General features: G+C 49.1%; 1 protein-coding gene across 1 annotated transcript in view; it reads right to left on the bottom strand.

Moving 5' to 3' along the window:
• Positions 1–188: 188 nt before the first annotated feature.
• TCFL5 (transcription factor like 5) overlaps positions 189–15,556 on the bottom strand; it is a 30,873-nt gene continuing 15,505 nt past the window's right edge. Inside the window, exons 7-12 of the mRNA XM_008069578.2 lie at positions 15,525–15,553; positions 13,777–13,963; positions 13,055–13,214; positions 10,875–11,121; positions 8,627–8,768; positions 189–940 (exon numbers count right to left, since the gene is read on the bottom strand). Coding sequence (XP_008067769.2) covers positions 818–940; positions 8,627–8,768; positions 10,875–11,121; positions 13,055–13,214; positions 13,777–13,963; positions 15,525–15,553 — 888 coding nt within the window. The 3' untranslated portion in view covers positions 189–817. The remainder of the gene's footprint in view (positions 941–8,626; positions 8,769–10,874; positions 11,122–13,054; positions 13,215–13,776; positions 13,964–15,524; positions 15,554–15,556) is intronic.

Here is a 15,556-nt window from a genome sequence, read left to right as displayed (position 1 = left end):
GACTGGCTGCAGTGTAACAAAAATAAAGACTTCAGTGTACAGTGTCCCCTCGACACCAAGGTCTGGTCTGATTTACCCACGATTGTGTACAAGCATCTCCAATGAACAGTATGGATGGTGACTCTGTATTGCACTAACACCTGCTGGTATTACCTGTTGTGATAAATAAAGCCACTCACTGGAAAAACTCAGTTCCAAACACCACAGTTTATTGCACATAAATAATGACTCTCAATATGCATTTAAGCAATCTACTGAGACAACATTTCATGTGTGGACAAAAGTAGCTTTAAAGGAAGTCTCTGGAGAATTTTTAGCAAAAAGGCTTAAAATTGTCCAGCTTTTGCAATATAGCACCACGTGCTGGACGCCTGACAGGGGAGTGACAGAACCAATGAAATGAAATTTCCAAACTACTTCTAGTCAAAAACAATTTAACGCATTCCAATTGCTAAAGGGACAGATTTAAAATGTAAATAAATAAGTGAAAAGCAATGTACTTTCAAGACAAATTACAAAGGATGTTAATTTTTAAAGTTATCATGTTAAGAAAACATGATGGAATCAGACAGATAATTGAAAAAGTACTTACTAATTATCAAGATGTCTTCCTCGCGAGTGGTCTAAGAAGACCTTAGTGGACAAGTGTCCCCCTCTAGATAAGTGCTGTTACAGGGCATGCTCCGAGTCCCTACTGGGGCCTGGCAGCTGGAGTCGTGTCCTTGGGCCTGTGCTGCCACAGCTGGTACAGGTCCCAGAACACATGTGCGATCACGAAGCGAGGCCATTCCCTCCTGGCCTATGCCGCCCAGTCCCATCACTTGATCTCCATTGCTGGGCTGCTCTGAAGACTCCCCTGTGCAGGACAGGCCACCAAGGAGTCTGGTCTGGTCAGCTTTAGCCTTCTGCCAGTTTTACCGCAGAACACACTCTCGAATTCCTAAAGTCAAGAAGTGATCGTCAATGCACTGGATTCGTAGACGTTAGAGCTGCTCTCCTCCCAAGCACAACAGGGTGGAACTGAGAGCTGAGTAAGCACTTCCAAACAACCACACCTCATGGGGGTACAAGTGATAAACACAGGGATTCCCACACTTGTCTCAAACAGCAGTTACCCTGCACATGTATCATTATTTAGTTTTTCCAATAAACTCCCCAAATGTCTGGCCATGTTGTAAAAGCAGGCATACTAGTTTTATTGACACAAAATATACATAACATAAATTTACCATTTAAACCATTCTTAAGTGTCCTGCGGTAACTTCCCCTCCTCCACTCCCCTGCACAGTGAGTGCTTGGAGGCCAGCACAGGGAAGGTGCCCCTCACAGCTGGCTTTGCACATGGTGGGGGGGGCATGCTCACAGAGGGCCATTGCTCCTGCCACTTGCCACTCCACCTCTCTGTTTTTCAAAATTCCTCAATCATAATGGTTGGGTCAGTCTCCACTCACAGAAGGAGAGGCAAGGACAGGAGGGAAGCCCAGGTAGATGGCCTCAGTCTCCTCAAGCCTGTGGGAACCACAGGACACCACAGAGGGCAAGAGCCACTCAGACAAGCCCAGTGTAGAAGGCAAGAATGTCTACGGGACAAATTATTCAGCTTTCAATAGATCAACAGGAAAAAAAAAAGCAGAAGGAGAACTACCATAGATTAAAAGATATTTAAAAGCTACCAGCCAGATGCAACATCTGGATCCTGATTCTGATAAGGTGACCATGAAACCTGGCATGAGCCCTGAGGACCCTGAGCGGAGGTGGGTGCTAAGGACAGTGGCATCTGGGATGGCAGTGATGCTGGGGCCCCGTCTTTAGACAGCCCTTTCTTTTCAGAGACATTTGTGTGAATGATGTCTGGAGATGCCTTAGTAGCTCAGTGAGGGCGGGAGGCGGGACTGAGACAAGTCTCAAGGCTTGGAGGTCACTGTTCTCTCCGGTCTTGTGCATGTTTGGAAATTTCTGTCTTCTTGCCACATCACACTCTACATAATTAAATCCAGCCCTACATATTTTTTAGCATAGTAAAATATCTGTAACAAAACGTGCCAGTAAGCACTTTTGCGTGCATGGTCCAGGGATGCCAAGCACGCGCGCGGGGCTGTGAGGCCACCACCAGTTTCCTTTTTCACCAGCCCAAACAGAAACCATCCCCATTCAATACTCACTGCCCCCACCCCCAGTGCCCCCTTCATGCTTTCATCTCTAAGAAGTGACAACTCTGGGTGTCTTGTGCAGTGGAATCAAGCAGTGTTTATCTTCTGGAACGGACACATTTCACTCTGCAAAGCTTCTTGGGCCACCCCTGCTGTAACCTGTCAAGTGCTTCCTTCCTTTTCATGGCTGAACAGTCACTGTGTATCTACCCATTCACCTGTCGGTGGGCACCGCTTGTTTCTACCTTCCAACTACTCTGAATGGCACGGCTGTGAACATCCACAAAAAACCATCCTTCTGGTCCCATTTTCAACTCTGAATTCTATGTTCAGCTTTCTGAGGCACCCCGTCCTGCCTTCCACGTGGTGGAACCGTTCCACATTCCCACCAGCAACATTCAAGGGTTCTGGGTCTGTCTGCATTCTCACCAGCACTTGTTGCTTTCTGGTGTTTTTTGAGGCCATCTGACGTGCGTGAAGTGGCATCTCACCATGGCTCTGGCTCATATATCCTAATGGCAAGCACTTGGCACATTCCTTCCTGGGCTTACTGGCCGTCTGTGCATTTCAGGAGAAACCTCTATTCAAGGCCTCTGCCCGCTTTTCAGTTTCTGTTGTCTTTTTGTTACCGTGTTGTAGCAAATTTATTCTTAATTCAAGGCCAGGAAGAGACAAGCACTCTGCTGCCATTGATGTCACTTGAGTCATCTGGGGTGGCCATAACATTCCACCCATCCACAAGCTAAGTGACAATCCAACCAGAGCAATCTGCCATTTCCGATGTGACCACACACAGAAGCTATATCTGCATATAAACATGCTCATAGGATGCAATTTAAGACGAAGTGCTTGATAACTTCCTATATCCTGACACCTAGGGCCTACATATGAAACATGGGCCTGTGCTCAGTAAGGGAGAATTTCCCTCTTTGATTAACTAAATGAGAGTCAGAAAGAAGAAAGCAGTCATCCTTCAGACATAAGAAAGTGCTTGAGAGACTTTCTGAGCCATTTTCACATAATGATGAGGCTGGTCCTGAGCGTCTGTCTTTACTCTGAATGGCTGGGCAGCAGTGGTGTTAAATTGTGCTGTCTAGTCTCCTGGAGCTGGAAAGAGACAAGCAGATCCCCAAACAGAGAAAGCACATTCTTCCAAATAATCACAGGACTTTTAAAAATTGACTACATACAAGGCCGGGCGCAGTGGTTCATGCTTGTAATCCCAGCACTTTGCAAAGCCAAGGTGAGAGGATTGATTGAGCCCAGGAGTTCAACATCAGCTTGGGCAACATAGCAAGACCCTGTATCTACAAAAAATACAAAATAAAATTAAAAATTAGCCAGATGTGGTGATGCAGTCTGTAGTCCTAGCTACTTGAGAGGCTGAGGTGGGAGGATCCCTTGAGCCCAGGAGGTCGAGGCTGTGATGAGCCGTGATTGTGCCACTGTGCTCCAGCCTAGGTTAGGTGACAGAATGAGACCCTGACTCAAAAAAAAAAAAAAAAAAAAATTTGACCACACACAAGGTCACAATGGAAGTTGCAAAAGTTTTTAAAAACTGCCTTGTTATATAGAGCATCTTCTGATCACATTATAAACACGAGAAATAGACAGAAGCTGTTTTTAAAGACAGAAAAAGACTCCTACATATATGGAAATTTAAATTCTACTTCCAGAGAATGTGTATGTTGCAGAGGCAAGCAAGTCAGAGTTACAAGGTGTTTAGCACCAAGAGACAACGAAAGCGTCACACCCTAACCTGTGGGGTGTTTCCAAAAGAGCACACAGACAAGTTTACTTCAGATGCATTGATTGATTCAAAAACAAGACTGAAAGTAAGTCTTTCAAGATACCAGAGAAATTAAAACTTAAAGAAAAAAGGAAATGACAGAAATAAGGTTTTAAAATAATAAAGAAAAATACAAATTATGATAGAAAAACACTACCACTGGCTCACACAAAAACCAAGAGCAAGCCCCAGGGGCTTCTCCAGGAAGACCCTGCCAGCAGGCCCCAGGAGAGGGTGTGGCAGAGGAGGGAGCCCAGGACCCCACAGGTGAAGAAGGTACACACACCTCAGGACAACACACACCTCAGGACAAAGAGCAAAGAGTGACGGTCTCCTCCAAGACACTGTTGTTAGGGCAGGTCGCAACACAGTGCTGGCCACTGTGCCACAGCCAAGCCACAGAGGCTGCTGGCAGTCAAGGGGGACTCTTTCACACATGCTAGAAAGAGAACGAAGCAAACATTCAGTTTCCACAGGAACTGGGACAGGTGTCACCTGTCTTTTGGCCTTCCACAGGATGGCCTCTGTGCTAGTGAACGATAACAAAGACATCACAAAACCAGCAGTGACTCAGCAAATGGTCCCCAAGCTCCCAACCCAAGCTCCACGCACACTTCCCAGCAGGACTCAGCACGTGAACACCGAGTCACCAGACATGGTTCACCATGTTCCTGAACACAGGTCTAGACGGGCCGGCATCCTGCTCCTCCCTCCGTGCTTCCACATGTGCTGCCAAGGTGCCTGTGTGGGTACCCATCTCCCAGGAGTGCCCAGTGGCCATGCACTTCTGGCAGGCCACAGTGCCCAGTCCCTTCAAGGCCATCATGGTCGGGTTCCGCATGTGAGAAGAACAGAATATCCACCTGGCTGGGTGTCCACTGCAGAAGGGGCTTCATGTGCGCATGGACACAGAGCACGCGAGTCATCACTCACAAAATCCTGTAGGTTTGCTCATGAAAATGACATTCTGGAAGGCATATAGTGGAATGTGAGCACCGTCGACCCTGCTGACAAGAAAAGGCAGCACTCGCGGGCCCTCGAAAGGATCTGTAGGGGAAGGTGGCCCCAAGGGATAGCCATGGGTCTCGGCAAGGAAGGGCCCCCTTCCCGGGCACTACCCATCAAGTGGGGCAGCCCACCCTCCCTCCCCATGAGAGAAGGCTAGGGCTGTCTGGGGAGGGTGAGGCAGGGGTCTCAGCCTGGAGGGCTGGATCTCTGGACACAGTACACGACTGGGGAGACTCCATCTCCTGAGCCCCTCAGCTCCAGGACCACGGACTCAGTCGGACACCACTGCTGGGAAGGTGGGGGATAAGAAGGCACCCCACGAGGGAGAGCGCATCTTGGAGGCTGGTAAGAGAATGGCAGAGTATCCACACTACTGAGAGGCCAGTGGGTCAGCCTTAACCTACCACCCGCCGAACAGTGTTGGGGCAGGGTCACGGGGTGCAGAAGGGGAGGTGGAGGAGGAGACCTGAAGCCAGCTGCACTGCGTGCTGGGAGCCAGGAGCAGACACAGGGGTGCCTGCCTGCAAGGGACTTGGTCTGCGTGTCCCGGGGGAAACCGGAGAGGTCACAGCCTGTCAGCAGATCAGGAGGCACAGGGCAGTCCCTGAGTGGGTGACAGGGCCTGACTGCAGATGGTGTATGGGGACCCACTTGGGGACAAGGGAATGGCCATGCACAGCAGAAGAATGCCCAGTAATCCCGAGAGCCTCAGATTAAAATGGCGTCTCATGACATCAACCACGACGGGCAATCCCAGTGGAACTCAACTGGGGAAAAGGCTGTGAAGGGTGTTGTCACAACAACAGACAAAACCCAAATACAGGAGACAGCAGTGTGACACCAGTGTCAAATGTCCTGCTTTGGATCACAGCATTTGGTTTATATAATGCATTTGTTGTTGAGTAAGCACGGGAGCATTTAGGAATAAAGAGGCCAGGTACCTGCAACTCGCTGTCTAATGGGCCCAACAGATAGACATAAAGAGACTGGGAAGGACAGGGACATGGAACAGAGCCCAGACAGGCGGGGACTCTGGCCACCCCTGGGCAGGTGTGCAGGGAACTCTTTGTTCTATTGCCATTTTTCTGTAAGTTCGAAACTACACCAAAATTTAAAATTACCAAAAACAGCAGCCAGCTAAGCCCAGCATGAGGAGCACCCTAGACACCAGCCCCACCTCTCCATGCCTAACGCCTTAGTGAAGCACTCGGAGTGGGTCCCTGCCACTCAGGGACTAGAGATCATCAAATGCAATGCACAGTTCACAGCAGGGCTGTGATGGGAAGAAACAGCTATATAAATTAGTTAGAACATGTCAGGGACATCTGAGCACAGACTGGGCACTAGAGGACAACATAACTATCACCGGTGTAGCGGGGCATAAGCTGGGCCTGGGCTGTTAGGAGAAGGCCTGTCTCTAGAGACTTGTCTGGAACTGCTTTGAACCATGAGTCAGTCACTGATCAAAGCTCAGTCAGGTGATGGTTACATACTCATGGCCCCACCTGTGGTCACCAGAAGATAAACTCAAAGTGAGTCCCCCCTGGCTGGCGATACCTGCCCTGACCCACACTGGTCTGTCGCCTTCAGCACTCTGCCCAATGCCCCGGAAACGCCCAGGTGGAGCTTCCCCTGTCTCTGTGTCAGAAGGTGGCCTGCCCAGCTGGCTGCCAAGCCAACCTCAACTTAGCGATCCCTCTTTTCCATCACGTCCCATGTCTAGCCCCACTACAAACATAAGAAGCTTCGAGCCCTCGCCATCACCTGGCAAGCCAGCATATCCCCAACTGTCACTCTCACCCCAGCTCTCCTTCCTAAAGTCCAGCATACCCACCACAACAGGACAAGGGTCAGGGCATATCACTCCCCACCCAACACCTGCAGCCCACAGCCTGATCCTGCCACCTTAGGCCATGCCTGGCAATGTGGCTGGCAGGCAGGCGGTCTTCGAGGAGTAGCACCCGCCCCAAGGCCCACAGCACAGCGGCCCACAGCTCTGGGATGCTGGTCCTCACTTGGGCCTTGGAGTACTGCCCCACCCAGGCCTCAGCAGTCCCTCTGCAGAAGTCACTCAAGCAGGGGGCTACTGTGTCCTTGTCCAGTGCCTCCCTCCATCACATCCAGGATACCCCAGCACCCTCCGCAGTGCCTGGTCACAAGAGGAAAGAGCTGTCAAATGGAATGAGTTCTAAAATACTTCAGAGAAACCACCTAAAATTCTGCATGCTGCATCTTAAGAAGAAAGTGTATAGGGAGGAGGGGAAGCCCCTGGGGAAACAGAAGGTTGCACGCTGAGGCTGCCTGCACCCTGATTCTCCCAAGCAGGTTGCTGGCAGACATATCAACCTCTGTCTCAATGGGGTTAATGATCTGACCCAGAAACAATCTACAAGTTCAATATAATTAAATTGCAGGAATACCCAGCAAACTTTACACAATAAAATATCCATAAATTTTAATCTACTTAACCTTTGAGTATATATAGTTAACAAACATCTTTTATTTTAAAAACTACAAATGCCTTTGTCATATTTGAGGAGTTTATATCAATAATAATTTACTAATAGGTACAAAAAGCCAAACATTAAATAATTTTTTAAAATATAAAAGCTTTATTTTATTAAAACAAATCAACAGGCTATCTCTAACAACAACATTGAAGAGTAACTGCATTATAAAATAACCATAAATGATCCAATTAGGGTTTACACAGCATTGCTTTAAAATGCAATAAAATGTAGCATGAAAATAAAGAGTGTATGAAATTATGTAGCTCATAAGAGGCAAACATCACATGGACATAGAAGAGGGACAATATAGGCGGGTTCTGCCCAGGGCCCCAGCACCATCACAACCCAGAACATTCTCAGAAGCGTCTATGCTGGCACAGAGGCTCAGCTTACTCTAGTTGAGCTTCTCCGGGACCATCCCAAAGTCTGAACAAGGCACAGCCAGGACCCTGCAGACTCATCTCACTAAGGCCTGACAACTCCTGGAGGAACAAGAACCCTGGCTGGTCACCAAACTCTGGGCTGGCACCTGGACCAGAGACCCCAGGACCGAGCCCCAAACCAGCCCTGTGGCCTCTGCTCCTCCTTCTAAACCACCAAGGGCCAACTACTCCTTCACTCAAACCAAGCAGGCTCACTGCAAGTCACTGTCTGGACCATGCAGGTAGGACCATGGTGGCCTCAGCTTCCAGGAGCCAGCAAAGCAGGCCTGCAAAGGCCCCGGCTTCACCCCAGTCACCCAGCCATGGAGATGGCACTGGCATGCCCTCTGCCCATATCTGAAGTCCAGACTCCCTACCGGACATTCATCTGCACTTCTGTCCTTCTATCCTTGCTCTTATCCCTTCAGAAGGTTCTCTGGGAGCACACATCATGGCCCAGACACCCTCGGGCCCCAGGACAGCACACATGTACTCTACGTGTCATGTGACAATGGCCATATCATGGTCATTTCTACATGGCACTGCAACAAGTCCAGGCTGAGATGATTAATGTAGTGAGGACAAGTGTGCCATTCATGAGCAGGGCTTTGTTCACAATGGACTCAGCACTGACACGAGTCCAGGAAACAAAGGGTAGTCAGTGTGAGCTCTCCTTGGTGAGCGCAGATTCCACCAATGGGAAGCTGATAAACTGCAGGAAAGCTACCCGGGCAAGAGGGGACTGACCTTCTTAAGAGCGTCCCCGTGCCTCTCCTGGATGTACTTCAGGAAGGCCGTGGTCCACTGCAGAGTCGTGGCCTTGTCAGTCTCAGCGTTGCAGAATGGGACTAAGAGGTTCAACTCATCACAGCAGATGCGGATTCTGCGCCTATAGTCAAAACCCAAAGCAATCACATGGACGAGCTGCAGCCAGATGCCATGATGGGAGAGATCACATGCTTGCCAGGCACTCCTTGTCTGGAGGCACTCTCTGCCTGCAGGCTGACAGAGCACCCGTGGGTGCCTGTGGCAGCCCCATACCCCAGCACGCTCCCTGGCGCTTTCCCTGCCAACTTCTCATGGCCACGCTCAAGTCTAGACTGGGGATGGCTCCAAACCACTGAGACTGGGAGCAGCATCTGTACCTGTGGGTTTTCTGGGAGATCACTTATTCACCAGACTGAGAGCCCCCACCCCCACGTGCCACGTTCCCACACTAGGGAGGCACACTTGGCTCTCAGACTCCGAGGGGCCCTGACTCAAAAGCAGCCACAGAGCTTCGGGTTCTAAAACCCTGAAACCCTGACCTTTTAGAGAACACTTCATTCACAACTCGAATCTTACTATTAGACTGCTTGCTTAACTTTTACATATTACGTATTACATATTCAGTAATATGCAACGTCCTAATAAGGTAGCACCGAGCAACTTTAGTACAAACAGAACCGACAGACAAAACTATATAAATGACAATTTTAACCTTCCCCTTCCCAACACATGGCCCTCAGCATCCATCTTCACACTGTATGTGTGGAATTTCAATTACGGACTTTGCACGCTAAAAACAACTAGCGCCCACTAGGTGTGCTCAGACTTCTAGCCACTGAACCAAACACTCTTGACATATCAGCTTGTTTAATTCTAACCACAGGTCTAGCAGTAGAGCTAAAGTCAAACTTTCAAACTGTCAACATGCAGGATGAGGTTTTGCACACAGTCAGTACTCAATACATTTTCATTAAATAAATGTCAAACAGGTAAACTGTCCTTTATTATTCACAATGATCTCAGGGAAGTCCTGCAGTTAGTGTGTGTACACACATGTATCATAAGAGGATGCCCAGCTAGCTTTAATAGACTCCTTCAAAAATAAAGGGCCTTAGCTCAGCGTACAACAGAGAAGCTTCAAGTCACTACTGTTTAGTTCCTGGGTTCACATCAGAAACTGGTACACAGTACTTGATAAATGACTATGCTAACTAATTATATATTAGGAAAACGCTGTGTGAAAACCCACGTGTAACAGGGGAACATTAACCATCTTTTGAGTCTACACAGAATAGTACAAACAGAACCCACAGACAAAACTATGTAAATGACAGCTTTAACCTTCCCCTTCCCAACTTTATTTTTATTTTTTTGAGAGATAGGGTCTTTCTCTGCCGCCCAGGCTAGAGTTCAGTGGTGTGACCACGGCTCATGGAACCTCCCACCTCAGCCTCCCAAGTGGCTGCGGCTACAGGTGTGCCACCACACCTGTTTTGTTTGCTTGTTTGTAAAGATGAGGCCTCACTATGTTGCCCATGTTAGTCTCAAACTCCTGGGCTTAAGCGATTCTCCCATCTTGGCCTTGCAGAGTGCTGGGATTACAGGTGCAAGCCACTGCACCAAGCCCCACCCAAACAAAACTTGCAGAACTGAGTGGCCTGGCATGAAGAGCTAATATGACAGCCTGAACGCTCTCCTTAGAAAGGCCTGCATGTAAGGCTGACTCCAACTGGCTTCTGGGAACCTGGATTTTGGGAGTTAGTTAAGAGGTTCACAGTACCTAGACTGTGCAAACACGGTTTCCACTGAACACTTGCTCTTCTGGGAGACAGGACTCAGCTACGTGCCAGGCAGGGAGCATCTCTGTGACAGGACATATCTACTGGCAATCCAGGCACCATCTCTCCCATGCTCAGAACACACTGCCAAGGAGTTCACAGGACTCCCTGACTCCACAGGAGGAATGCTGGGGCCTGTGCCTGGTCCCCCCAGACCTTCCCCTGTACCCTGCCTGACTTCGCTTTGTATCCTTTCTCTGTAGTAAGTAATGGCCGTGAATCCCAGTCAACCACTGAAGCTGGAGGCATGGGGGAGTCCCTAATCCACCCAAAGCAAAGCCAATGTGTACTCTTAACTTCTTTCCCACCTCAGCACACAGCAGTGGCTACGATGGCTGTGCACATCTAAGATAAGAGCACACAACCAGCCTGTGGAAGTGCAGCCTTACCTTCTATCCCTTTCCATGCGGTTGTGCCTCTCCCTACGCTGAGACCTTCCTCCCTGCGGTCCGCTCTGGGGCTGCTCCCCCAGAGCTGGCTGGGAGGGCTCCGAAGATGGCCAGGCACCCTGCGTGGTGGCAGAGCCTTCGCCCACATTCTGAATCTCTCCGAGGGCTCTTCGTTCCACATTTGTGTCCAACTGACGTATTCTACCCCGATTCCTCTTATTTATGGCTTGTTTACATAGAGCTTCTTCTTTGCAAAAGAAGAAAAAAGTGGCATTTTAATTTTTGATTCTTAATGTATCTTGGTTAATGCTAAATATATTTTTTGGCATTTCAACCCAAGACTTAACAGCATTGGGTGAGCAGCACAGAGCTGACAGAAGAGCTGTGCCCTACAGCAGGTGGCACAGAGCACTGAGTCTTTCTTATGCTACAAAATGGATCATGGATCTATCAATAAATTAAAAGATTCCTGCCAAGCGTTATGCAACTGATATAAGCTTGTCAAAAGTCCCTCTTTTTAATCAAAAGGTGTTGCTATCTATGAATAGAGAAATCCAGTTGTTCCCATTTTCTGAAATTCAGAATGGAAAGCAGGAAGTATCATCTCCAAAAAAGATTTTCTTTATATATAAATACTCTGGCAATGAATAATTTAACTGCAATGCTTAGAAGAGAGAACACAACTAAAGCAGCTTAAGGTGAGGTAGGTGCTTGCCTTAGGAGTGATTCTCCTCTCCAAGGAGTGAGAAGTAGCATCCCAGCTTTGACACTACATTGTGCATACAAGTCTAATTTCCACCACATGGGACCAGCAGGTGTGATGCATGTTCATACATCATATAAAGCCAAGCTCCCCATAGTGATATGAATCACTGAACACGGACGTCAGTTTGAAAGTGCTCTAAGAGAACAGAGGAAGTCAAGCGTTTAGGGGGAAAGTCTACTCTTCAACATGAGGGGTCAGCACAGGAACAGCTTCAATCCTCATCTTGATGCCTCACACGTTAACACAAGCTTCAGCATAAAACGTCACAGGAAGAGAAATAAGTGACAAACAGGAAGAGGTGGGGTCCTCATCCCGCCCTGCCCACCCCCAGTTCCTGAGAAGCTTCGAGTCAGCTGTGCTACGTTACTGGGTAGTCAAGAAACTTGCTTTCCAGGGAGGAGGGGACTGGGAGTGAACTTTCAAAGTCAGCAGCTTGCCTGCATGTTTCTTTCCAAACCTTTCAGAGTCACCAGTCCCTTGCCACCTGCAGTGTCCTCCCCTATGACCCACCCTCCGACAGCCTTTAGCAGATTGCAGACATTGCCTCACAGAACATAAAACACAAAACAAATCTACAAAGTGTTTTCTGTGACTTAAAGACAGGTGGACACTTCTGTAAGTCTATCATTTTACTGCCTTTTTTTTTTTTTTTTTTTACTTATAAACAACAGAAATTTATTTTTCAAGGTTGTGAAGCCTGAGAAATCAAAGATCAAAATGTCAACAGATTTGATGTCCTGGTGATTGCCTACTTCCTCATTTAAAGACATGTTCTCACTTTGCTCTCACACGGCAGTAAGGGCAAGGCCACTCTCTGGAATATCTTTTAGTACAGCACTTAGTCCCACTCATGCATCATCATTTTACTGTTAAGAAATAGCCCCGGAGCCGGGCACAGTGGTTCATTCCTGTGATTCCAGCACTTTGGGAGGCAGAGACAAGAGGATTGCCTAAGCCCATGGGTTCGAGACAAACCTGGGCAACTTGGCAAGACCTCGTCTCTACAATAAATCAAAAATTAGCCAGGTGTGGTGGTGCATGCCTGTAGATTCAGCTACTTGGAAGGCCGAGGTGGAAGAATCATCTAAGCCTAGCAGGTCAAGGCTGCAGTGATGTAAGCATGCCACTGCAATCCAGCCTCAGTAACAGAGTAAGACTCTGACTCAAAAATAAACCAAAACAACAAAAAAAGAAAAAGTCCTAGAACTCTGTCTCCACACCAAGGTCAATGATGGGTATGAGATTTGGATGTTCAGGGTGGGATGAGCAGGGGAGGTGGGCGGAGAGGGCCCAAGGTACATAAATCCAAGACTGCTTCAGTGTCCCAGCAGCCCTCCCCATCGTCCCAGGCCAAATGCCAGCAAGGGAGGTTCAGGCAGGCAACCAGGCCCATCACTACTGCTTCACAGCTTACCTCCCACTTTAATCCAAACCTGCTCGGGCAGAGCTTTGTTTCTACCTAAAGTCTGTTTAGTGGACTCAATCTCTTGCTGATAACAGAAAGAAAATGTCCTAGGCAATCCAATATCCTGGTGCTTGGCAGCTTCAAGTATAGGACATGAGTTACTAGAACTCTGAAAAAAATGAAGCAACAGGAACTTTATCAGTATGTGGCAAATCTCTTTACTGCACAAATAAAATGCACTTAGAAGTAACACCAAAGCTATTACTATGTAACTTGAATAACTTAAGTTGCACGGGGGATTTTAAAATATTTTCACGGCAAGGTACAGTGGCTCACACCTGTAATCCCAGAACTCTGAGAGGCTAAGGTAGGAGGATTGCTTGAGCTGAGGATTTGGTGACCAGCCTGGACAACACAGCAAGACCTAGTCTCTACAAAAAAACCAAAAAATTAGCTGGGCATGGTGGTGTGTGCCTGTAGTCCCAGCCACACACAGAAGGATCACCTGAGCCCAAGAGGGCAAGGCTGCAGTGGCCACGATCCTGCCACTGCACTGCAGCCTGGGGGACAGAGTAAGACCCTGACTCAAAAATAATAAAATGAAATATTCCCAAACGATATACTCTCAATTCTAAAAGGGTAAGCTTTTTGAAAAAATCATTCAGACTTAACAAAAATAATTAAAATGCATCTCTTTAATACAGTAACACCTCACAAACAGTTTTCCCTACCTGTGTTTGTGAAAGATTGGAGTTTCCACTAGTGGAGCAAGCATTTGCAGTAAAGAGCGGGTATGTGAATTGCAAAGCAGTAGCTGCAGCAGCGGTTTTATTTTTCACTAGCGTTGTACATTTGTTTTGTTGCTGATGAAGAGGAACATTCATTAATTCAGATGGATGTCGAATAAGAGTTACCAAACTGCCAAGGAAAAACAAGACCCAGACAGTGAGGAAGAGGAGGCAGAGGTGCCCCTGAAACATCCCAAGTGCCCACCACCCCACTCCAGGGTGCACGGGAGTCTTTCTGGAAAGAGCCCAGCTCTGCTCCGCTGCACAGCACACATCGTGGAGATCCCTGGACAACAGTGATCAGCCAGTGCTGCTGGGGACATCCAAGCTCTCCTTCCTCACGGAGGAAGCAAGGTTGTGTCATGCCCTGCTCTCACACCCTGACACCCATCTCTCTCTGCTTCACCACCCCCCAAATTCTGAAAACATGGGCCAGAAGGGGACAACCCAAGACTAGGATGAGCAGAAAACAGCAGAGTCAGCTTCCTCCACAGCCATCCCATCACATAGTCTGCACACACAGCCACTTGTCCTCCCCCAGGTCTGCCTCTGCGTGTGCCAGCTGAAGCCAGCTTACCCTACGGGAGCACTGGGGTAGCAGAGGCTTTCCATGACATTCAGGAGGGTGGCTAAGAGCAAATGGCACACAGAACTTTCTGTAGACATATCCCACTTTTCATGTCCCCTTTGTGTGCACAGACCCAGTCTCATGATTCACACTACAAAAAGTACTGCTTGTGGGTGTGTACTCAGTAACTGGAAGTGCTTGCTCACTGGAGCCTGTACAGAGCACCTCACCTTTCAGGTTGGACCCCAGACCCAGGGTGTCAGCTCCCTGTGGAGACTTGAAAGCAGGCTGGTGGTTTTTATGTCAGGATCCTATCTCCACCCAGATCTGAAGAGTGGCTGCCCTCGTGTCTACCCAGACCCGGAGGGTAGCCAGACTGAACCTCTCATCTCCTCCCAGACCCAATAAATGGCCAGGCTGCCCCCTCGGGTCCACCCAGACCCGCAGGGTGGCCAGGCTGAACCTCTCATCTCCACCCAGACCAAATAAATGGCTAGGCTGAACCTGTCGTCTCCACCCAGACCCAGCTAGCAGCCAGGCTGCCCTATCATCTCCACCCAGACCCAGCAAGTGGCCAGGCTGCCCCCTTGTGCCCACCCAGACCTTCAGGATGGCCAGGCTGAACCTGTCGTCCCCACCCAGACCCAGGAAGTGACCAGGCTACCCCCTCATGTCCATCCAGATCTGCAGGGTGGTCAGGCTGAACCTGTCGTCTCCACCCAAACCCAGGAAGTGGCCAAGATGCCCTTTCGTGCCTACAGAGGCCTGGAGGGTAGCCAGGCTGAATCGGTTGTCTCCATCTGGACCCAAGAAGTGGCCAGGCTGCCCCTCGTGCCCACCCAGACCTGCAGGGTGGTCAGAGGGCCTCATCATCTTCACCCAGACCCAATAAATGACCAGGCAGCCCCCTCGTGCCCACCCAGACCCGGAGGATGGCCAGGCTGAACCTCTCATCTCCACCCAGATCCAATAAATGGCCAGGTTGCCTCCTCGTGCCCACCCAGACCTCCAGGGTGGCCAGGTTGCCTCCTCGTGCCCACCCAGACCTGTAGGTGACCTGGCTGGGACCTGTCCCCTCCCACAGACGCCCCCACGACGCTCGCCCCCGCGGCTCGGCACGCACTTGTTGAGCGCCACGGCTGGCTCGGGGGCCTC

Source organism: Carlito syrichta, unplaced genomic scaffold (assembly GCF_000164805.1).
Source record: "Carlito syrichta isolate Samal-C Ts95f unplaced genomic scaffold, Tarsius_syrichta-2.0.1 Scaffold111480, whole genome shotgun sequence".
NCBI classification, from domain to species: domain Eukaryota; kingdom Metazoa; phylum Chordata; class Mammalia; order Primates; family Tarsiidae; genus Carlito; species Carlito syrichta.
This window is presented reverse-complemented; position numbering and strand designations above follow the sequence as displayed.